This window comes from Lepidochelys kempii, chromosome 2 (assembly GCF_965140265.1).
Source record: "Lepidochelys kempii isolate rLepKem1 chromosome 2, rLepKem1.hap2, whole genome shotgun sequence".
In the NCBI taxonomy this organism is placed as follows: domain Eukaryota; kingdom Metazoa; phylum Chordata; order Testudines; family Cheloniidae; genus Lepidochelys; species Lepidochelys kempii.
The window spans coordinates 144,276,897-144,301,677 of record NC_133257.1 but is presented as its reverse complement, the minus strand read 5'-3'; the positions used below and the strand labels follow the sequence as shown (position 1 = coordinate 144,301,677).

General features: G+C 45.4%; 1 protein-coding gene across 13 annotated transcripts in view; it reads left to right on the top strand.

Moving 5' to 3' along the window:
- Positions 1-24,781, top strand: part of MTRR (5-methyltetrahydrofolate-homocysteine methyltransferase reductase) — a 172,188-nt gene that overhangs the window by 33,600 nt on the left and 113,807 nt on the right. For all 13 annotated transcript variants that reach the window (XR_012157387.1, XR_012157386.1, XM_073332389.1 and 10 more), the window contains 2 exons: positions 308-461; positions 21,000-21,085. Coding sequence is in view for 11 of the 13 variants with exons in the window: in XM_073332389.1 (XP_073188490.1) it covers positions 308-461; positions 21,000-21,085 (240 nt within the window). In the remaining 2 variants the exon portion in view is untranslated. The remainder of the gene's footprint in view (positions 1-307; positions 462-20,999; positions 21,086-24,781) is intronic.

Here is a 24,781-nt window from a genome sequence, read left to right as displayed (position 1 = left end):
TTGGGGCCTCTTGTATATACAAATCTCCTTGTAAACACATTTTTTTCTGCATAAACTGTTTAACTGGGCTTATTTTATATATTTGAAAAACTCTTCAACCAGTAAGAGAATAGGTTTCCTAAGTAGAAAGCTTAAATTTAAAAAGAAAAGGTTACATGCTTATATTTCTGATGTACCAGGGCCAAATATAATAAAAATATAAAACGATGGTATTGTCTTTAACAGCAGGATTTTGTTTTATGAGTGTGGAGAATATGGGCCATGGTTTATTACACAGCTTTATTTAAAAAAAAAATCTTTATCTTAGAAAACAACATTTTGCTACCAACCTGGAGATGCCTTCTGTGTCATATGCCCCAACAATCCCAAAGAGGTGCAAGAACTTCTTCATATCTTGGGACTTTCAGAAAGGAAAGAGTGCGTTGTTTGCTTAAAGATTAAACAAGCCACTAAAAAGAAAGGTAATGTATAATGCACTATTAAGCAACAAATAATGCTTGTTTGCCTATTTAAATATAATGGAAGCTCATAGGTGTGAACATTTTGGCTTGAATTTTTCAACGGTTAGGACATTTGGTCATTTAATCTTACTGGCACTTAAAAAAAAAAAAAAGTGCGGGGATGGGTTTGCAAAACACTGGCCATGATTTTACTAGGTATCTCTCAAACAATCAGGAGCCTGTCCTGGTGAAACAAACTATTTTACTAAGATTACGTTTGTAATTTTTAAATCTGTGTGCTCTTCTTCGAGTGTCCTTTGCATATTGGATATGTGCTGACTAGTGCCTTTGACCAGTGCAGCCTTCTACTAGTATTGCCTGTTAGAGCACTCCTCCTTGCCCCTTCCCTCAGCATTCTAGCACGTTCTGAGAATGGGGCTGTACAAGGTGGCATGGCAGTGGTTGCTCCCTCAGTTCCTTCCAGCCACATGACCAGATGTGAGCATTCTTTGGATTCAAGATCCTTAGTAAGATACGTGCCTTACTTTTTAAATAGTTAGACATTTGTAAATAGTTAATGTTAGTATTGGTATTACTGTTACTTAGCTATGGTGGATCCAAAGATCAAGAAATATGGATTTAAAAGATGTGCATTATCACACAGTTTTTTCCGGCATCAGATGCCCATGCTCCGTGCCTAAAATGCTTAGGAAAAGGGCATTCTCCTATTCCTTGTACTATCTGTTGGTCTTTCACATCATGAACTAGAAGGAAGAGGCAGAACAGGCTCCAGGCCTTCCTTCTGCTAGAAGTCTTATGAGTTAAAATCTCCAGTTCTGACATTTCTAAGACTTTTTTTTCTAAATTTCTAAGGAACATGAAAATAAGAGGCCGGCTCCAGGCTCAGATCCTACTCCTCAGGGAATTCTGCACAGAATTTCATTTCTCCCTACCCCGCCCTATAATTGGCACTGCAGAGCTGCTGGCCACCACTGGGAGTCACTGAACATGGGAGAGCCCAAATCCCCATCTCGCAGTGCGCCTGCACTGGAGATTTGGGCAGGTTGCGGTTCCCAAGTTTGCCAGCCTTCCTCGGTCACGTAGTGCAGCCAGGCCCCTTCCCTGTGTGGCAGCTGCCAGAGCCAGCGAGCTGCACCCCATCGGGAGCTCCGTGGAGGGCCTGCTGCTTTCTGGGAGGTGAGACTGAGAGTAACTAGGGAGAGACACATGACTCGAGTTGTTCCGGGGGCGGCTAAACCTTTAAATTGTGCCCCATCACTATCAGCAGGTATGGGTCGTCTCTGTACGACAGTAATGAAGCTGGATGGGTTAGAGCCTGTGACTGGACTCTGAGGGGAGGAGTGTGGGTGTGTGGTCCCTTGGCTAGGCTCCCGGGTGGGGAGGGGGCGGGAAGCTGGTGTGTGGGTGTTTGGGTCAGGGGGGTTCCACGTAACTCCTTCCAGCACCCTTCAAATACCCCTTTCCAGTACACACACATCCCTCCAAATGCCCCTTCCTAGTACATACGTATGTACTAGCGAAAGGATAGGCAGATATTCTCCAGTTCAGTCTACAATTGCTGGTTTGGACCCATTGTCAGTACTGCCTTGTCTATCTCAAGACAATCTAGTCACTACAGATTCACCACGTTTCAGACTTAACTGCAGGAACCCCCTGGACACCTGGGTGTACTGAGACTTGTATAAATTCCTCCCTGACCCACAGACTCCACTTCTTTTTGTCCCAGACCTCCTAAGGGTTGTCCTTACTCCAGAGGAGGAGTCTATCGTTGTCCCAGGAGCTGTCTCACCTCCAACCATCTGGCAGGAGTGGCTTGGTACAACGGCACCACTGCTATTGATGGAGCAGTTCTTGGACTCTGATAAATGAAAGGAGATGTCCACAACAGTATATCCACAGAGCCAGTTGAGCCCTGATAGATAGTCAAGGAGGGGTTATGCTTACCATTCTGTTGGGTATGACCCCCTGGTCTTCCTGCCCCCCTCCCCTCCGCCCCGCGTCATTGGTACCAATTTGCTTGGGGTCCCCCACAACTCATTAATCCCTCTTTCTTGCCTTATTGGTGTCCATGGGATCATTATGGCAGGCATCCGGGCCACTCTTAAGAATTATACCACTCCTCTCCCTCTTGCCAGCTAGTTCTGTCAGTGTACAAGAAGGAGATGGAGGAACTGGATGCACAAGTACCAACAGTTCCGACGGTTGTGTCTTCATCTTCCTTGGATGAGGCAGTCACTCCTTTGCCTTCTCCACTGGATAACCACTGCTGGTACCAAGAGCTGTTAGAAAGAGTTGCCAGTGACGTACAGATCCCATTAGAGGAGGTCCAGGACCCTTAACACCAGCTCCTGGACATCTTGCAGCTGCAGGGACCAAGTAAGTTGGCCATGCCTTTCAATGAAGCCATACTATAACTGGCTAGAGTAGTATGCCATGCTCCAGCATCCTGGGCCTCTACCCGGAAAAGGGCTGAGAAACAGTATTTTGTTCCTGCGAAAGGGGCTGAATTCTTATTCTCTCATTCTGCCCCCCAGCTTGCTGGTGGTTCAGGTAGCTGTTTGAAAGGGCTCAGTCACACTCTAAAATGGCAGATAAAGGCTCTAAAGACTGGACCTCTTGTGGGGGAAGGTCTTCTCCAGAGGCCTGCAATTTTATGTCACTAACTTCCAAGTGGCGTTAGCAAAATACAATTTTAATACTTATTCCAGGCTTGCAAACTTCAGAGATAAGCTTCTCACAGAAGGCAGGACTCAATTTCTGTCTATTTTAGATGAGGGGAAGCTAGTGGCACAAGTAGCCCTCCAGGCTTCAGTCGATGCAGTGGACACAGCTTCCAGAAGTTTGGCTGCTAGTCTAGTCATGAGGAGGGATTCCTGGCTGCAATTGTTAGGGTTTCAGTGGGAGGTCCAAAACACCACCCAGGGCCTCCCTTTTGATTAGCTGAATCTCTTCAAAGAGAAAATGGATGAGTCCCTGCACTCACTAAAAGATTTTAGATTGACTCTGCATTCCCTGGGGATTTATACTCCAGCCCCCAGGAGGAAACACCCAAGGCAATCCTATAGCCTGAGGTCACTCCCTCCTTATGCACCTCATTACCAGTGCACAGCTGAGTCTCTGTGGCTATGCTAAAAGATTCAGAAGCCTCGCTTCTTGGCCCCCTCTACTGCCACAGCCTCTACTCACTCTCAGCCACCAGATAAGAGCCACTTTAGACATATTGGTAGAGACTTGCGTACCTCACTGATGCCAAGCACCCTTCCCCTATCACCTATGGGGGCCATCTTACACCCTTTGCCCACAACTGGAACAAGATCACTATGGGTTCTGGAGATTATACACCAGGGATACTCCGTAGAGTTTCTGTCCTTCCCTCCTCACAAACCCACTTGCTGGTCCCCGCACTTGGTGCTGTGGCGTGTTATTTGTGCTGCAGCATTGTTAGTGCTGCTGGTGTTGCTGTTCTTGGAGCTCTGATGCACTGTCTACTAGTGCAGCTCACACCATGTTAATTCAGCAGACTTCGATGTAATTCATCAGAAAGGCCATAGGCTTGGTTCAATGGCAAAGGTGCTCAGCCAGGACTATTGTTGACAAAGCACGGTATTAGCGTCCCATAAGATCTACAGGTACACTAACGTGTATGCCCATGACAATGGTACCAGCTCAGTCAGGACACTAGGATCCTGTCCCTTAGGCTAGGACAAAGCTGCTCCTATGACTTCTCCTTTTGTTATGTTGATACAAACAAGTATTACGCTCCAGACACGGTTAGTTATCACCCTTATCTTTATACCCAGCTAATTCAAACAAAACCATTCTCTCCAGTCAGGAATGTGCTTGCTTGGTGTTAGCTAGTACCTGTGTGATGGTGTTTTGCCAAGGCCAGGCCTACTCTGGTTCACAGCCTTTGGTTCATGCTTTTAGTTATGCCTAGTGCTCCAGCAAGGCCTACACGAGATAATTGTTCAGTGGAAGGATAATCTCTTTTACACCGAGGGGCAGTAGAATGTGTTTTGTCTCATTACTATGGGAGAGGGTGGTTCTCCCTGTTGTTTCCTAATTCTCCCCCCCCCCGCCCCCTCCCCAAAAAAAGTAGGGAGGGTGGACACCCATCCTGGACCTTTGGAATAAAAATGTTGAGTTGCCAAAGCTGGAGTTTCAGATGATTATGGTGGCATGTAAAATCCCCTCCCTTCATGAAAAGATGTGGTTCACAGCTTTTGATATGGAGGACACATTTCCATGTGGACATTCACCCATCACACAGGAAGTTCCTGCATTTTATGGTAAGCCAGGAACACTTCCCGATTCAAATCCTCCCCTTTGGGCTGGCTATGGAGCCCAGAGTATTTACAAAGGTTTTCTCTGGGGTAGCCATTCAGATGAAATGCCAGGGTATTCCCATATCTGGACGACTGGCTCCTGAAAGACCGATCTCGTCAGGAGGTCAGGTTGGCGACAGGGTTTCTATTACAACTTTTAGCAGCCCTAGGCCTTTGCATAAACAAAGAAAAGTCTGTTTTGTTACCCACAAGGTCAATAAACTTTATAGGGGGAAGGTTGACTCTGTTTCTGCAAGAGCATTCCTCCCCTCAAAAGGGCTTCATACTATGAACAACCTGATTTCACACATCACCCACAGACCACAAATCATAGTGCATAAGTGCTGCTCTCTGTTAGGCTGTATGGCTGCATGACTCCTTTTGCCAGACTCCACTTGTAATGCTTGCAGGCTTAGCTCCACTGGATCTATCAACCAAATAATGACCATATCAACTCCAGGATAGTCATTCCCACCCATTATCACCTCCTTAATGTGGTGGTTCAACCCGGAAAAGGTCATGGTGGGAGTTCCCTTCTGAACTCCCACACCTATGGCCACCATTTTGACAGTTCTCCCTTTGAGGGTGAGGTTCTCAGCTGGACAATCACACTGCTCAGGGCACCTGGACCCCACGAGAGACCAGCAGAACTGAGAGTGGTCCACTTCGCAAGCAAGGCCTTCCTTCCACTTTTATGTTCACTCCATATACAGGTAATGTTGGACAAAATCATTAAGATAGTCTATATAAATAGACAGGGATGAGCAAGATCTTGTCCCCTCTGCCAGGAAGCCCTCAGACTTTGGAACTGGTGGGTCAGGAACTGCATCACTGTATAGTCAAAAAGAAAAGGCGTACTAGTGGCACCTGGGCCACTAGTACTCCATTTCTTTTTGCGAATACAGACTAACACGGCTGCTACTCTGAAACTGTATAGTCAGTGTGTCTTCCTGGTATCCCTGGCAGACAAATTAAGCTGAAGCTTCTTGATAGACCATGAATGGGAGATTCACAACACCGTCCTAAACCAGATATTTACACAGTAGGGTACTCTGCTATGGAACCTCTTTGTATCCCAAACTAAAAGGCAGCTGCTCCTATGTTGCTCCAGGGGAGCTATGGGTTGCGACTCCCAAGGTGATGCTCTGCTGATGTCCTGGACGAAGAGCCTCAGATATGCCTTTCCTCCCATTCCGCTGCTTCCACGGGTCGTAGGGAAGATATGCTGCAACAAAACCAACATCATTCCCCAACACCCCACTGGCCCAGACATTCTGCTCATAGAACTTCTAACAGTGTGTGCCATCCCACCAATTGGAATCTGCCTGTTCCCCTATCTACTAACCCAGGATGGGAGGAAGACCAAGCATCCCGAAGTGGGCTCTCTCCACCTCATGGCCTGGTTTTTGAGTGGGCATCAGAAATAGAATGCTCGTGTTTGACTCCTATTCAGGTTGTCCTTAACCAGAATAGAAAAGAGTCTACTAGAACCTGCTAGCAGGCTAAGTAGAGATGCTTTTCAGCCTGGGCACAATTACATCAATGTTCTCCAGATACTGTAAGCATCCTGATAGTCTAAACTATCTCCTGTCCCTGAAAACTTCAGGTCTCTTTCTCAGTTCACTAAGAGTACCGCTAGCAGCGATTTAGTGCCTTTCTCACTCCCGTGGAAGAATGCTCGAGCTTTACTCACCCAACTACGGTACAATTCATGAAAGACCTGATCAGGACCTTCTCACAAATGTTTAAACCTACCCCTGAGTGGGACCTTAACCTTGTCTTGTCCAAGATCATTAGTCCTCTTTCAGACCCCTGGAGACTTGTACCATGGCCTACCTGTCCATGAAGGTGGCATTCTTAGTAGCTATCATCTCAGCTAGGAGGGTTAGCAAGCTCAGAGCCATATGGTGGACCTTCCTTATAAAGTGTTTCACAAAGAAAAGGTTTCTTTCTGACTACATCCCAAGTTTCTCCGCTAGACTGTTTCTGAGCTCCACATCAATTAAATGTTACTTACCTGTATTTTCCCCAAAACCCCATGCTTCCTCTGAAGACAAGAGACTTTGCTCTCTTGATATCCAGTGTGTCCTGGCATTCTACCTGCAAAGAATAAGCCTATTAAGAAATCATTGAGACTCTTTATCACCATAGCAAAGAGATTGGGGGGGCAAGCCATATCCTTCTAGTGGATTTCTAAATGGGTCCCAAGGTGAATCTTAAGAGTGCTACAAGATAGCAAATATTCCTCCCCTTGGGGGTGTCACACCTCATTCCACGTGAGCACAAGCTGCGTCCATGGCATCCCTTTCACACGTTCTGCGGCAGGACATCAGTAGAGTGGCCACCTCGAGTTTGATCGACACGATTGCGATGCACTATACTCTAGTTCATGCCATGGCTGCTGAAGCAGTGGAATCATCAGTATTGCAAGCATCTTTGCTGCCAGCTTCCTCACCAGCCTCCAGTCTGAACACTGCTTGCCAATCACCCATACGTGAAATACACATAGGGACCATCACTCAAGAAATGGAGGCTCCTTACTGTAACTGGAGGTTCTTGATGTGTGGTCCCTATTTGTATTCTACTCCTTCACCTCCATATGCTCTGCTTCAGATCCTGTTGGATTTGTGGTAAGAAGAAGAACTGGAGGGGTATTGACCCACACTGCCTGTTATATTCTTGGTTGGGAAGACTAGGAGAGCTACTGTGCATGTGTGGGCCAATGGAAGCTGCTTTGAAGTAGTTCTGGACTTGCGTGCATGGCCTGCATGCATATTCCATGTGTGGAATACAAATAGGGATCATGCATCTCAAAGAACTCCAGTTACAGTAAGTAACCTTCACTTTCTGCTAACACTGTTTCGTAATTCTAAAGAAAGAGGTCTTCAGCCAATCCTGGATCCGAGGAGGCTAAACAGAACATTCTGAAGCGAAACCTTTAGATGTACAACTCTAGAATCCATTATCCCCTCCCTCTCCTATCTAGATTGTTTTGCTGTTCTCAATCTCAAAGAAGCTGACTTTCATATGTTGATAAGACCATCACACAGAAAGGGTCTTTGTGTTTCCATAATGCAGGACCTTTTCCAATGCAGGGTCCTCCCTTTTGGTCTTTTTACAGTGTACCTAAGTCTTTACAACCTATCTGTAGTGGCAGCTTTTCTGAGAAGACCGGAGGCTTTTGTTTTTCCATATTTAGATTATTGGCTCTGAAAAGTTGCTTCTAAAGACTAACTGAAGGAATTGCTCAATTCATATGCTCTCTGTTCCAAAGATTGGCATTTTTGATAAACAAAAAGAATTCTCTAATGACATTTTCACAAAATATCCTTTTCTTAGGAGCACTTCTTGACTCCAAAATGGCAAAAGCTGACCTTCTGGAGGAGAAGTTCCTAAAGATGAAATCTACCAATCATTCTCTACTTCAGAGTCCATCTTAGAAAGTAAAGTTCTTCCTCTTCCCACCGGTTCTTATGGCATCAGTGACATCAGTCACATCTTATGCAATACTAAAGATGAGGCCTCTACAACACTGGTTAGCAAGAAGCTTCAGACCTGCAAATACAAATGTGAATCTAATAACGTTCCAGAGAAAATCCAGAAAACTTTCTTGTGGTGGATGGACCAAGAAAATGTATGGAGCTGAGTGATGCTCAGCCCTCTCTTTTTCCATGATAATTAAAACAGACATCTCAAAAAGAGGCTGGGTGCGCGCGCCTCAACAATTTTGTAACAAGTCGTCTCTGGAATAAGGAGTAGCGTCACCTTCATCTCATTGTTCTGGAGTTAAGAGCAATTCATTTGATGCTCAGCTCATTCTTCCCTCAAATGCAAGGATCTGTGGTTCAAGTGGCCACAGATAATATGAGAGCAATATATCATGTAAACAAACAGGTGACCCTGCTCATGATAACTTTGCAAGGAAGCAATGAAACTTTGGGATTGGTGTATACTTCATGAGATTTATGCAGTGCCTCTGCATGTGACAGGAAGTCTCAACCAGTTTGTTGATCAACTAAGCAGAGACTCTTCCCAGATGTATAAATGGTCATTGAAAGACTCTGTGATCTGGGACATTTTTGTTATTTTGGGCACTCCAAATATAGACGGGCCACAAGATTTACCAAATGTATTGTTTTTGTTCAAGAGCAGGAGTGAACACTTACTCTCTAATAGATGCATTCCTTCTCATTTGGGGTACAGATCTAATGTATATGCTTTCCCACCATTCTCTTCAATGTTAATGGTTGTAAAGATCAGCCAAGATGATACTTGTCACCCCTGTGTGGCCGAGACAGTAGTGGTTCCTTCTTTTCAAAGGGAACTACAGACGCTTATAGAAAAGGAGTACTTGTGGCACCTTAGAGACTAACAAATTTATTTGAGCATAAGCTTTCGTGAGCTACAGCATGCATCCGATGAAGTGAGCTGTAGCTCACGAAAGCTTATGCTCAAATAAATTGGTTAGTCTCTAAGGTGCCGCAAGTGCTCCTTTTCTTTTTGCGAATACAGACTAACACAGCTGCTACTCTGAAACAGTTGCTTATGTTTGTCACTGGATCTTCTATCACAGTAGCAATGGAAAGTGCATCATCCAGGTCTATTTTCATTGGGTCTGATAATGTGAGCAATAAGATTCTGACAGAATTAGAGATGTAGATGTACATGTTTTACTTAATGCTACAAGACAACAAACAGAAAATGTTATGATTTAAAATGAAAAAGATTTCCACTGTAGGTATTAGATAAGGGTATTGATCCTATGTCAGCTCCTATTCAATCCATGTTAGATTTATTTGCTCTTTCCAAAGAATAAAGGTTTATCTATTACATCACTTGGGGTATATTTAGCCACAATTGCAGCATTTTGTATAACAATAGATCTATACTCTTGCATAATATTAAGAGGTTTCTGAAAGAGTTATTAAATCTCTATCCCCCGTGAGAAAGCGTACCCCATCATGAAATTCAAACTTAATGTTATCACAGATTGTCTTCACCCTTTGAACTTTTATCATTTTATTCTCTATTTCATCTTTCGATTAAGACTGCGTTTATTATAGCAATAACATCGACCAGGAAAGTTAGTGAACATCATGCCTTAGTGGTCCTCCATTTACAGTTTTTCATAAAGTAGTTTTGTCCCCGCACAGAATTTACCAAAAGTAATTTTTCATTTCCATGTCAATCAATCCATTAGTCTACCAGTGTTTTTCCCCAGACCACATTCAAGTAATGGCAAGTCAGAATTACTCTATTTGGATGCTAAAAGATACTTAGGACCATGGATTTTAGATTTTTATGCAAACTGTTTCATATGTGGGTAACTATGAAGGAAATAACATCTGTGCATAAGTGGGATCTTAGGTGGGTCAGATAATATATATTGAAAAGTTTTATAAAAACGCCTCACAATCTCCTCCTGCTCTGCTGAGAGCACACTCCGCTAGAGGAATTGCTGCTTCTGTAGCATGTATAAGGCATTCCCCACTAATTCAAATGTGTAAAAGCAGCCATGTGGATTTCAATACATATGTTTACTAAGCAGTGTGTGTTAGCATCAGGTGACCAGTTTGGTAGATTGGTTCTGTAGTCCTTGTTTAATTAGGACTTTTTTACCCACTGTCCCTCTTTCGATATATACTGCTGACTAAACTGTCCCAAGAGTGGGGACATGCAGAATACACTCAAGAAATGAAGGTTATTTGTAACCAAAGTTATGAGGTGAATTAGGAATATTCACACTCTCTGCCTTCCTTTTTTTTTTTCTGCAGAGTTGTAACTACTCACAACTCTACATTGTTACTCAGTATTTTGTTCAGTTCTGGGCACCACATTTCAGGAAAGTTGTGGATAAATTGGAGAAAGTCCAAAGGAGAGCAACAAAAATGATTAAAGGTCGAGAAAATATGACCTATGAGGAAAGATTGAAAAAATTGGGTTAGTTTAGTCTGGAGGAGAGAAGACTGAGGGGGGACATAAGTTTTCAAGTAGATAAAGATTGTTGCGAAGAGGAGGGAGAAAAATTATTCTTAACCTCTGAGGATAGGACATGAAGCAATGGGCTTAAATTGCAGCACAACGGTTTAGGTTGGACTTTAGGAAAAACTTCTTAACTGTCAGGGTTGTTAAACGCTGAAATTGCCTAGGGAGGTTGTGTAATCTCTATCATGGGAGGTTTTTAAGAGCAGGTTAGACAGTCACCTGTCAGGGATGGTCTAGATAATACTCAGTCCTGCCTTGACTGCAGGGGCCTGGACTAGAAGACCTCTCGAGGTACCTTCCAGCTCTATGATGCTGTGATTAGCAGTGGATGGAACTGAGGCGCCGCTGCTGCGCACACACACCCTCCCTTATAGTCCCACTGTCGGAACGTGCTTGAACGCTAAGGGGGAGGATGGGGCTGGGGTGGGTGAATGTTCTAATGGGCACTACTAATCGAAGGCTGCCCCACTCAATAGCATGAGCTGGCACATAGCCCAAAGGTGTGAATATGCAGAGTCCATCTTGAAAAACCTCAGTTACAAGTAAGTAACCTTAATTTATTACAATCGGCAAATATAGCACATTGACTAAAGATTAATTTGCCCAGCCTTTGCAGTGTCTTGACTAAACGGCAATAGAAACATCTCGTTTATATTTTTTGTTAATTATTAGTTGATAGTAGGTTTGCTAAAGAACAATGTAGGGCCAGATCCTTCATGACCCCTGAACATGTAGGGCCAGATATGCCCTCCCACATCCTTCCCTTGTATGGCCCCCAGCTCCCTTTTTGCTGCACTGGTGGTGCAAGCAAGCTGTAAAAGTGCCTTAATGGGCCTACTGGGATTCAGCTGTGGTGTGGAAATCCCCAGCTGTAGTGACGCAGCTCAGCTAAACCCAAGGATTGAGGACTCAAAATGTAGTTCAGTTTCCATATTCCATCCACTATTTACACACCCCAAGAGGTGTGTAGTCCCTTCAAGTCAGATTCAAGGCACATTAGTAGGATGGTGAGGGGAGGCTTGAACTGCAGCTGCTCAGCCTGTCCAGGCTGTGATAAGTAGCCAGAGAAATTCAATCTCTAGGGTTGTTAATGTAGCACCTTTGACAAGCCCTAAATTTGGCACTACCCAGAAAAAAAAATGAAACTGAAGTGTAGTTCAGTTTCCATGTTTGTGTGTTGTTCGTTTGTGAAATGCTGTACTTGTAAATTGCTCAGTATAAATAATAATGAAAAGGGAAGATTATGCTTTTGTGATCTATTGCTGTTTAAAACACTTCAGTGAGCAAGTTTCTTACTTGGTTGTTTTTATTTCCTGTATATATGGTATGTGTGTATGAACTATAGAGACTGCTGCTATGGTTGAAGTCAGTTATTAACTTTTCAAAAACTTTTCCTTCTGCAACCCAGTGTCTCCTACAGTTCTGGCTGTCCGAGCTGTTCTCATCTCTCTGTACCTTGCGGAAATGGATTGGTGTTTTGGCGCTGCAGTCTGGCCACTCCCTCTGCTCCCACTTGCAGCTAGATTGTCTGCTTCCACAGCAGCAGACAGTGGCAGTCTCTTTTGCGCCTGCTCTTACTTTTACTACTTTTCTGCCCAGTTTTTTTGGGCAGTGGGGAGCAATGTTCTCCCTCCTCAGCATTACATCTCCTCCCTGGATCAGGGGTTTAGCCCTCCCTGAGACTCCATTTCAGCATCTCCCTGCTGTCTTCTCAGACCCTTACAGGAATAGCAGAGCAGCCAAGAAAGCACTGGGTCAAATCCAAGCACTGTTCTATATGTGAGGCAGCCTTCCTAGGTTCAGCAGATGGTAAGTAGTGCATCCAGCCTTCCAGTCCTAACTCAGTTAGATCCTGCAGCTGCAAGTCAGACAGGCAGGTATAGTCCCCTACCCAATGAGGCAGTCACAACCCCGACTGAGAAAAATGGACCAGGAACCCTAGGGCAGAGCAGGGAGAGGTTCCAAAGGTGAGGAGGACCCTGACCAATTGACTCGGAGGGTAAGTCCCAGAACAAAGAATGGAGGCTTGTGAGGCCATAGGTTTCCCCTCCCACCCCCTCCCCCAAGTTTTAAAGTGCGTCCCAAGCACCCTGGGGAAACTAGCAGGGCTTTCAATTAGTCCTCTCCTTCCCAAGTCGACCAGGAGGATCTTACGAGTCGTCGTCCCCCGTCCCCCCAAGCAGGGGGAATAGGACCCACTGGGGAAGGATACTGAGGCAAACCTTTCAAGACCTTAAGGGAGGCAAGCAGCAAAAGGCCTCACCAAAGCTGCAGCAGAGCATCTATATTCCCAAAGTGTGCAAAAAAGGTTTAAAAAAAAAATCTAAAAAGGGGAAGAAAAAGCACAAACAATCCAGGATATATGAATTCTCCTCCTTTTCTTCCTTCTCCTCCAATGAGGAGGGTGAGCTGTCCGGCTCTGAAACGTGAGCAGGCTCCTGTGATTTAGCCTCAGCGTAAAATCCTCCCCAAGGCTGCAAGACCCTTTCAGTCCTCTGAGGAAGTGATTAGGGATGAATGGAACAAGCCTGGTAAGGCAAGCGTATTAATAAGAGTGACCTCAGGCACTATAACATTCAAGAACCAAACGACCAATGGTGCTGAGACACTGTAAGTTGATGCCAGCGTCCCTTGCCAGGGGTATGGTTATTTCCTCAGAAGGGGAGTTCTACTTTAGGGACCCCATGAATGGAAAGATAACCCCGTGAGGCCACTCTCTAAAAGGGCTTTGAAGCCGCCTCTGCCACTTCTGAACACCCCTGGCAGCTACCTGCTTTGAAAGAGTATCTCATTCCTGGCTGGAAAATCTCAAAGGCCTTAAGGACTGAGATCTCCCGAAACATGGCTCCATTTTAAAGAAAGTCTCCCTAGCAACAGCATTTGTAGCTGACACCTCCTTAGATGCAGCATGGTTCTCAGGCTGAGCCATGGCTTCCAGCTCAGTAGCCAGTTGCCACCTCTGGCACCGACCCTAGAAGGTGGGAACTCAGTCAAAATGCTCAGCCAAGTTTACAGGCTCCCTCCTGTTTGGAGAAAAGCTGGATAAGATGGTGGCTATGGCAAAATCCACAGTCTCTCCCTTTGCAACCAGGTGGTCTCAGGAGAGAATCTAGACCAGCCTTCAGAGAGGGTCTCCTTTCACTCCTTGTCAGCACAGAGCTACCAGTGAAGGGACAACAGATTCCTCAAGGGAACACAGTGGAATCAAGGTCCAGGGCTCCCCCCAAAATCTGACAAAGATTGCATAGGCCTCGGCTTAGCTGAAGCTAGGGGGCAGGATTTCTCATTTCCTAGAGGAATGGTTTTCATTGACCACAGACAAGTAGGTCAGGGAAATAATGAGCCAGGGATACTCCCTCAGCTGTGGGCTCAACTACATCCATTCTTTATTCAGTCACCCAGCTTCAACACCCCATAAACAATCTGATCCAGAATGAAATACCTCATCTAATAGACTGTGTTCCCTCAGAAGAAAGATTCTCTGGGTTTTACTCCATCCTCTTCATTGTACAGAAGTGAATGGGAGATATCAGAGCCATTCCTGACCTCAAAAGGCTCAAGTGGATGAAGAAAATTTAGTTTTGGGTGCAGACTCTGGGCTCTACAATGTCATCCCTGCTCTATGGGGATTTCTTGACTTCAGTTGATCTAGTAGTAGGCATCTTGCAGTGTAGAGAGACCATGGGTGTGCGCCCCTCAGAGGTATACTCAGTTGATTTTATGGCAGCTGAAGAGGCCCACTCAAGAGAGACAATCTCTGCTGCATCGGTCACATTTAAAGGTGATGTTTTGACCCTTTGGGCTCTGCCTTCTATGAGCTCTTTTCTCCTCTGCTAAGCTGGACTGCTTCCTCTTCTAACTCCGGAGACCTTTGTTAAGCTCTTGTTTCCAAAGGCTGTGGTCTTGAGTGTGATCTTCCCATTTGTTCACATCTATGTCCGTTTCTTTGAGGTCTCGCTTGCATGCATCCTTGAAACACCATTTTGGGCGTCATTTGGTTCTTTTTCCACATGCCAATTTGCCATAGAGGAAGTCCTTTGGGACGCACCCATCATTCATTTGGCACATATGCCCAAGCCAGAGGGGGCGTCTCTGTTTGAGGAGTGTTTGCATGCTTTGTATGCTGGCCCATTTGAGCATCTCAGTGTTGGTGACTCTGTCCCTCCAGGAGATTCCAGAGATTCGATGAAGGTAACACATATGAAAGCTGTTGAGCCTCTTTTCCTGATGAGCGTATAAAGTCCATAAGATTCAGTAGATTTAGCAGAAACATATCCCCATATTCCCATCAGACTCTGCCTTTGCATACTTCTGAGGTTCACCTATGGCAGGACACGTTGTCAATACTGAACACTCCTTTTCACTGTGTCTTTGGCCTCCAGGGTTTTTACAAAGATATTGGGGTTGATAGTAGCCAGACTCAGGTGTCGGGGAACTCATTGTCCCCCTTCCTGGATGACATCCTGATCAAAGCTCCATCGCATTCAGCAGCATACAGGGCCACGTCTCAGATGTTGATTTTCCTCCAGAAGTACAGCTTCATCATTAGTACCAAGAAAAATTCTCTGGTTCCACCCAGAAATTTATTTTCTTGCCCTGGAGCTGTAGGAGACCTACCATAGCATTATGTCTCCAACTTCTAGGTCGCGTAGTGTTTGTGCATAGGGATCACTCCACCAGCACAATCACACATCAGAAGTCTTCAAGGTTGGCACCAAGGTTGGCTAAAGGTTTAGCACCTCTTCCTAGAACACATGAAAGATCAAATACGGGCTCCAAAACAGGTATTCAACTCTTTACATTGGTGGCCAGCCCACAACATTGTCTGCAAAGATATATCCATCTGCCTTCCAGTTCCTTTAGTCCTGGCAACTGATACCAGCCTGGAGGGCTGGGGAGCTCATTTGGAGACCCAGATAGCTCAGGGCTGCTGGAGCTAAAAGGAAAAGGCTCACAACATAAACCTTGGAGAGTTGAGAATGGTTAAGCTAGCTCTGCAAAAGTTCCAGCCCATCCTAAAGGGCAACCATGTCCTAGTTCATTCAGGCAATATGACTATGATAGTATATTTAAATAACCAGGGGGACCAACAAGTTCAGCACTACAGTGAAAATAATGAGGTGGGCGGAACAGTTCTTCCTTGGAGCAAACCACATCAAAGGAGACCTGAACCAAAAGGTAGACTGGCTCAGCAGGCCCAGGGTCAACAAGCCCTAGTGGGGTCAGAATCAGGAGGTTTTCAGTCTCCTCAATCTCATCATTCAGATGTTTCACCTCTCTTTGACTGACCTGTCCATGAATTGTACAAATGTAAATAGGCCAAAATTCCTCATAAGGGAGGTAGACTCCAGATCTATGGGGACAGATGCCTTATCGCACAGGTGGTTGCAGGGCATACCTTACAAGTTTCCACCCTTTTCACTACTGAAAAATAAAATGAGAACAGACAACAGGTGATACTGATAACTCCTCATTGGCTGAGAAGACCTTGATTCTTAGACCTAACGGGGCTGACACTGGAGTCTGTACTCCAGTTTCCATGGATACCAGGCATCCTCTCGCAAAGTCCTCTTCCTTATCTGGACCCAAAACGGCTACAACAAACAGTCTGGTTATTGCGAGGGAAGCACTAGAAGATCTTGGTCTGTCCTCAGGAGTCATTAAGATGTTGATTACAGCTAGGAGAGTATCAACATTAAAAGTATCTTGTCCAGATTCAATGACTATTGCCAAAAGCTCAATGGAAATTCCAGGAATTCCAACCAGCGTTCCCTCTAATTTTCTCCATCCATGTGCGGAATAAATTTTATGTGCACAGAAGTATGTGCGCCACCAGTAGAAACAAACCTAGATATAATATATATTTTTAAAAAGTTACCATAGGGATAATTACTTCAGTCGGGACAGGCTAGGCATTTTAGAACTCACTACTCAAAGAATTAAATTTAAGTGTAAGAGAAATGAAAATAATGAAATTCATAGACCAGTCAAAACACTAAAATAACACACTTTGAAAGAATAAAATTACAGAGAATATATCTGTATTGCAAGAAGTACCAAGAAGTAACAACAATAATAATACAAGTATGTTTTTGGAGATGAGTGTGAAAGAGACTGTGCGCGCAACTTGGAGACAGTGAGCGTGCTGGCTGCTGGGGAAGTTTCTGAGAAATGTCATGTGCTGTCTCTTTAAGGCACTCAGTGAAAGGCACCTCCTGCTCTGTCCTGAGCCCTGTTGTCTCCCATCCCCCGCTCTGCAGAGATGGGGTACATGGGCATGGGGGAGGAGGGGAGAGAGAGTATGAGTGAGAGAGACAAAGACTGTCTGAGCTGGCTGCTGGGGAAGTCTCAGAAACCGGGCGCTGTCTGTTTTAAGAAAGGCACTCAATCACTCACCCTTCAGACTGCAGCAGCTCTGAGTCATCCTTACCCAGGCTGTCCCTTCTCCCCTGCTCTGTGGAGATGGGGGACAGGGGCAGGGGAGAGGGACACCCTGATGTCAGCGTCGTCCCCCCCTTGCTCTGTACAGCCAGCAGGAGGGTTCTGGGAGCAGCTGCAATACAGCAATGAGGCTGCAAAGCAGCGCGGGGGAGGGACACCTGAACACACACTGCTGGATAAGCGCACTCTGCTAATCAACTGGGTGGCACTTGAATCTCTCCTGGGTGGCTGCCCAACCACGTAGCTTACAGGGAACACAGATTTCAACCATTCTGGACTTGTTCCAAGACGGCATGGACAGAGGCCATCAGTCCAGTACCATTGCATATCAAATGTCTGCTCTTAGGTAGCAGGCTATTTGCAAAATCCTCAGACTCCCTGGCACACAGTCCACAAATAGCCCCATTGCTTTGAGCAGTCCAATAAGCCACACCATCAGTCAGGCAGCTATTCCCAAAATGGCACCTTCCACTCATTTTGAGACTCTGACTTCAGTGTTGGCCTTTTATTTATCTATTAACACTTGTTTCTTAGTAGCTGTCACATCTGCCAGGCGAGTGTTGAAATTGGCAGCCTTATCTATACAGGAGCTTTACTTTGTGTTACACGAGGATCAGGTGGAGCTAAGGGCACCGGAATTCTGTCTTCCTAAAGTAAATTCCTCCTTCCATACTTTCCAACAAGTTGTGGTTCTTTTATTCTGTCCAAAACACAATATCCAACTGAACAGGTGTGGCACACCTTAGAGATCAGAGGGGTGTTGAAAACCTATCTCAAGTGAACAGACTCCACAAGAATATTGGGCTCCCTATTTGTGTCCTTCCACCTGAAATGCCAGGGATTCAGAGCTTTCAAGTTCTCCATTGCTAGGTGGATTAGAATATGTATTCTGGAAGCCTACAGATCTTCAGAGATTCCTGTCCCGGAAGGGATCAAGGCTCACTTCATGAGTTCCTTAGCAACCTCATGGCAGAATGACCAAATGTGTCCACTTCAGAAATTTGAGGAGCAGCTCTGACGGGGTTCCCGGTGAGCAACCTGGACTGTGGGACCACTGAGCCCTCCCAACCAACCAACCTGGGTGGCCTCTCACACTGTGATGCTGATGTCAAGCTCCAAGCCTCTGATAGGCACTGCACTCACACATTCAGGGACGCACCCAACTGAGTTTCATGAATGATTTCCCAGCCACTCATGAACTATCAATAGGGAGGCTTCAGCCAATTCTCCCCAGTCTTGCACCCCCGAACTGTACCGTCTTGCACTGGTCAGAAGTCTGGCCAGTGTAAGTTTATTACCTAGTTTGCCATTTTGTCAAAGGAAAGTGGATGTGCACCAGCCTTTGTAACCTGAGCTCAGGTTTCCCAAGCACTTTAGACAAACTCACTGGTAAGCATAAAACATTAAAGTAAGTTTATTAACTACAAAAAAAATTAAATGATTATAAGTGGTAGGCATAAAGGTCAGAGAGAGTTACCTTAAGAAAATAAAAAGTAAACATGCATTCTAAATCCTAAACTTTTAGTCTAAGCAAGAGTTGAATCAAACACCTTTTCTCACCTGGACAGATGGTACAAACAGGCTATAGTTCCTCAACACGAAGGCTGGGAATACCTTCCAACCTGGGACCAAACTTCCCTAGTTCAAATTCTTTGTCTTTCAGACCTTCTTCCAGCTATTGAGATTGTGGGGCGGGGGAGAGACCCAGTGATTATGTCACCATCTCTCTTTTTATCCCTTCTTCCAGCTACTAGAAAGATCCTTGCAGTTATGTGGAGGTCAGGCAGTTCCCATTGGTCAAACAGTATTGTGCATATGCCTTCTCTAGAAGCCTCTGGGATAGTGGATTGTGTGTTGATGAGCCAATAACAACTGTCTGGCTATCGATGACTACTCCTTTGTTGTAACTGAAAGGCTCGTTGTGGGTGTTTCCAACCTCTCAACATATTTCAGTAACACAAATAGTAATACTTCATAACTTCACATACAGTGATAGTACATACTATCCAACAGATCAGATCAAAACTTACAAAATGGTACCTCGCAAGGCATACTTTGTATAAAACATATAATCAAATCACAGTGGTGAATATGGGGGTTCCAGGGTGCTACTTTGATGTACAGAGTGTCACTTGGTCTACAATTATAACACCTTCATTAAACACTACAAGGTGGACCTTTTATCTTCTGCAGAGACTTCCTTTGGCAGGTAGATGCTGCAGGCAGTGGCCCAGAAATAGACTTTTGAGAGAGCTCACAAAAAGGGGGATACTTCTTTTCTACCAGACTTTTGTTTCATAATCCTCCCTACATCTCTTCACTGGTCACTACTTCCCAGACATTCAGAATTGTGGGAGACGCTGTGCTGTAGAACAGAAGATTTCTTACTGATAATGTTCATTCTGCTTGCAGCATCTTCCACAGTTCTACCCACCCTGGATGGCTCATGACTTAAGAGTCAGATACTAAATAGAATCGTTACCATATGACTGTCTTCTTCGGTCTAATGTACATAGTTATTTCATTATCTCTGGCATATCTGTTGTTGGTGTTATATAAATTTTATAGCTGGGGAATAGTGGGAGCAGAGGAGGTGTGGCCAGAGCATATGGTGCCAAAACACTGATCCGCCTCCTTGAGCTGCAGGGAGCAGCCTAGATGTCCAGAATTGTGGAATATGCTGCTAGCAGAAATTATTAAGAAATTTTCCATTCTGTGTGCCAAGGGCCACAAATTTGTTACAGTTGATGCTTTACGCTGTTTGCATCTTGGGGGCAGTACCAGACCCATCAGTCACTGGCAGCAGAAGTTTGCCCCACTCTCTAAAGTTTCCTCAAGATTGTTCTGCCTACAACTGGCCAGTGGCTCAGCCAGACCTTGCAGCTACAGGTCTTTTCCGAGGGAAATGCCAAACTTTATTTCAAATGTTTAGACTAATGGGCTCGGGAATGTGTCTGTCTAATTCCCAGCCAGGTCCAAAGGAGGAGATTGTCTCCTCAGCTCTGCTCCTCCTCCTGAGACATTTGCAGCAGATGTTGCTTCAGGAAGCGAACTAGGCTGAGAAGGGGGTCTGTGTGTCTGCTCTATTTCTCCTCCCTAATCCTGCCTTCCCCTCAAGAGAAATCCCATTGAGTTGAGGTTTCAGAGTAACAGCCGTGTAGTGAGCTGTAGCTCATGAAAGCTTATGCTCAAATAAATTGGTTAGTCTCTAAGGTGCCACAAGTACTCCTTTTCTTATTGAGTTGAGGGTAAGACTTCACACTATATTAGCAGCTGATGAGCAGTCATTCTGTGCAGCTTTAGTGTTGTTTTGCAGTGTGGCTGCTCTCACTGTAACTAGGTTAACTTGAGAGGAGTTAACTTGAGCTAATTGCAGTAAAGATGTAGCCTTAGAGGTCAGTGGGGTGTGGCAAAGTTGCAGCTTCCACAATCCATAGACCTCCCAAACCCTCCCATTGTAATGGAGAGCATAGGGGAAAACTTTGGAGAGCCTCTCTCCATGGAGATTTTTCCATCACATTGGAGGTGGCAATAAGGCCTTGAAAATTCAGCAGTAAAGCATATAGTAATGTGTGTTTAACAAACCCTATTATTTTATTTCACACCTTTTCAGTAAGCTTGAGTTCTATGGTAGGTTCTTCACTAGAGAATATTGTCTAGCTATAAAAATGCCAGTAATTCAGAATATGAAGTTCAGTTTAACTCTGATATTTCTTTAAAGAACAAATGCATTGTGAAATTTATTGCTGGCTTTAACTAATTTAATTTCCATTTCTCCACTCCACAGGAGCAGCTCCAGAGCATATACCTAAAGGAAGTACTGTGGAATTTATTCTTACCTGGTGTCTGGAAATAAGAGCAGTTCCCAAAAAGGTTTTTATATCTTGCTTTGCTGTTTTTAAGAAAAGATCTTATAGATTTCAAGCCCAGAAGGGACCATTGTGATAATCCAGTCTGACCATAACACAGGTTATAGAACTATCCCAAAATAATTCCTAGAGCATAGTTCTTAGAAGAACATCCAGTCTTGATTTAAAAATTTTTTGTGATGGAGAATCCACCATGAACCTTGATAAATTTTTCCAGTGGTTAATTACCATCGCTGTTAAAAATTGACCTTATTTCCAGTCTAAATTTGTCTACCTCCAAATTCCAGCCATTTGATCATGTTATACCTTTCTTTGCTAGACTGAAGAGCCCATTATCAAAAGGGTATGTCTACACTACGAAATTAGGTCGAATTTATAGAAGTCGATTTTTATAGAAGTGATTTTATACAGTCGATTGTGTGTGTCCGCATTAAGTCAGTGGAGAGCGTCCACAGTACCATGGCTAGCGTCGACTTTCGGAGCATTGCACTGTGGGTAGCTATCCCACAGTTCCCGCAGTCTCCGCCACCCATTGGAATTCTGGGTTAAGCTCCCAATGTCTGATGGGGCAAAAACATTGTCGCAGGTGGTTTTGGGTACATGTTGTCAGTCACCCCTCCCTCCATGAAAGCAATGGCAGACAATCTTTTCGCACCTTTTTTCCATGCGGGCGCCACACTGCTTTCAGCAGACGGTGCAGTAGGACTGCAAACCATAGTCATCCACCCGTTCCGCTGCAACTCTGCTCTCCTGCAGACGCCATACCACGGCAAGCGTGGAGCCCGCTCAGATCACCATGGCAGTTATGAGCATTGTAAACACCTTGTGCATTATCCTGCACTATGTGCAGAACCAGAACCTGCAAAAGGAGGCGATGGCAGCACGGTGATGAGAATGATGAGGACATGGACACAGACTTCTCTCAAAGTATGGGCCCTGGCAATTTGGACATCCTGGTGGCAATGGGGCAGGCTCAAGCCATGGAATGCTGATTCTGGGCCCAGGAAACAAGTACAGACTGGTGGGACCGCATAGTGTTGCAGGTCTGGGATGATTCCCAGTGACTGCAAAACTTTCGCATGCGTAAGGGCACTTTCATGGAACTTTGTGACTTGCTTTCCCCTGCCCTGAAGCACAAGAATACCGAGATGAGAGCAGCCCACACAGTTCACAAGCGAGTGGCGATAACCCTCTGGAAGCTTGCAACGCCAGACAGCTACTGGTCAGTCGGGAATCAATTTGGAGTGCGCAAATCTACTGTGGGGGCTGCTGTGATCCAAGTAGCCAACGCAATCACTGAGCTGCTGCTATCAAGGGTAGTGATTCTGGGAAATGTGCAGGTCATAATGGATGGCTTTGCTGCAATGGGGTTCCCTAACTCTGTTGGAGCGATAGACGGAACGCATATCCCTATCTTGGGACCAGACCATCTTGGCAACTAGTTCATAAACTGCAAGGGGAACTTTTTCAGTGGTGCTGCAAGCACTGGTGGATCACAATGGACGTTTCACCAACATCAACATCGGATTGCCGGGAAAGGTACATGACGCTCACATCTTCAGGAACTCTGGTCTGCAGCTGCAGGAAGGGACTTCCCAGACCAGAAAATAACTGTTGGTGATGTTGAAATGCCTATAGTTATCCTTGGGGACCCAGCCTACCCCTTAATGCCATGGCTCATGAAGCCATACACAGGCACCCTGGGCAGTAGTCAGGAGCTGTTCAACTATAGGCTGAGCAAGTGCAGAATGGTGGTAGAATGTGCATTTGGACGTTTAAAAGCACGCTGGCACAGTTTACTGACTCAGACCTCAGACCTCAATATTCCCATTGTTATTGCTGCTTGCTGTGCGCTCCACAATATCTGTGAGAATAAGGGGGAGACGTTTATAGTGGGGTGGGAGGTTGAGGCAAATTGCCTGGCTGCTGATTACGCACAGCCAGACACCAGGGTGGTTAGAAGAGCACAGCAGGGAGTGCTGCACATCAGAGAAGCTTTGAAAACCAGTTTAATGACTGGCTAGGCGACGGTGTGACATTTCTGTTTGTTTCTCCTTGATGAAAACCCGCCTCCTTGGTTCACTCTACTCCCCTGTAAGCCAGCTGACCTCCTCCCTTCGATCACCGCTTGCAGAGGCAATAAATTCATTGTTGTTTCAAATTCATGCATTCTTTATTAATTCATCACACAAACAGGGGGATAACTGCCAAGGTAGCCCGGGAGGGGTAGGGAAGGAGGGAAGGACAAGGCCACACTGCACTTCAAAACGTATTGAATGCCAGCCTTCTGTTGCTTGGGCAGTCCTCTGGGGTGGAGTGGCTGGGTGCCTGGAATGCCCCCTGCTGCTCCCCCCAGTGTTCTTGGGCGTCTGGGTGAGGAGGCTATGGAACCTGGGGAGGAGGTCGGGCGGTTACACGGGGGCTGCAGAGGCAGTCTGTGCTCCTGCTGCCTTTTCTGCAATACAGCCATACGCCAGAGCATATCAGTTTGATCCTCTGGTAGCCTCAGCATTTCATCCTGCCTCCTCTCATCATGCTGACGCCACCACTCCTCTTGCTCATCCCTCCTGTGCTCTTGTTCATTTTCTGCTTTCCTGGACTCTGCCATTGTTTGCCTCCACGCATTCTGCTGAGCTCCTTCAGTGTGGGAGGACTGCATGAGCTCCGAGAACATTTCATTTCAGGACTGCTTTTTTTTCGCCTTCTTATCTGCGCTAGCCTCTGGGACGGAGATGATAGCGGGAGTGTTGAAACATTTGCAGCTGCAGGAGGAAAAAAAGGGAGAGTAGTATTTAAAAAGACACATTTTAGAAAACAGTGGGTAGATTCTTTCACGGTGAACCAAGCTGTTAACATTACATAGCACGTGCTTTCGGTACAAGGTCACATTTTGCCTCTCATAGAATCATAGAATATCACGGTTGGAAGGGACCTCAGGAGGTCATCTAGTCCAACCCCCTGCTCAAAGCAGGACCAATCCCCAACTAAATCATCCCCAGCCATCTGCTTCCAGGCCACCCCCAGATGATTCCCTGCCTGCTGCCAGGCTGCTCCCACCTGCCAGGCCACCCACGCATGTCCACCCACCCCAAGTATTCCCACCCACCTACCTACCACCAGGCCACACCTGCATGTCTGCCAACTGCCATACCACCCCCGCATGCCTGCACATCTGAAACCCAGATGCCCCTGCCCACATGCCCGCTCACTACCCCCCACCACCAGGCCACACCTGCATGTCCACCCACACATGCACTGCCAAGCCACTCCACAGGCCAGCCCAATATATCAGGTGTATTCTCACAATATATTCCTTAACTAGTTCTGTAGGACACAAGTACAATGGTCACCATCTCTCAGTTCTTACACAAACAGCATACCACTTCAATGTCCCTAGCCTTGCAGATCTCACTGTATCTAATGTTTGTAAATTACAAATTACACTCTAAACAGCCAGAAGATTCCTGTGATCTTGATATAGAAACCCTCAGCTGATGTCTTGGAAATGTCATAGCAGGGAGACCTCAAAAGAGAAAGTTCACATGATCATTGAAATTCATTCAGCATTTGTACTCCTACGACTTTCCAGTACTCTGATGTTTGCTAAATTTAAAGTCTCCTTAAGAAATCCCAATGTCATAAGCTGTGATTGTTCTCAATCACTGGCAGGAACATCTGCAGAACATGTTCTCCAATAATG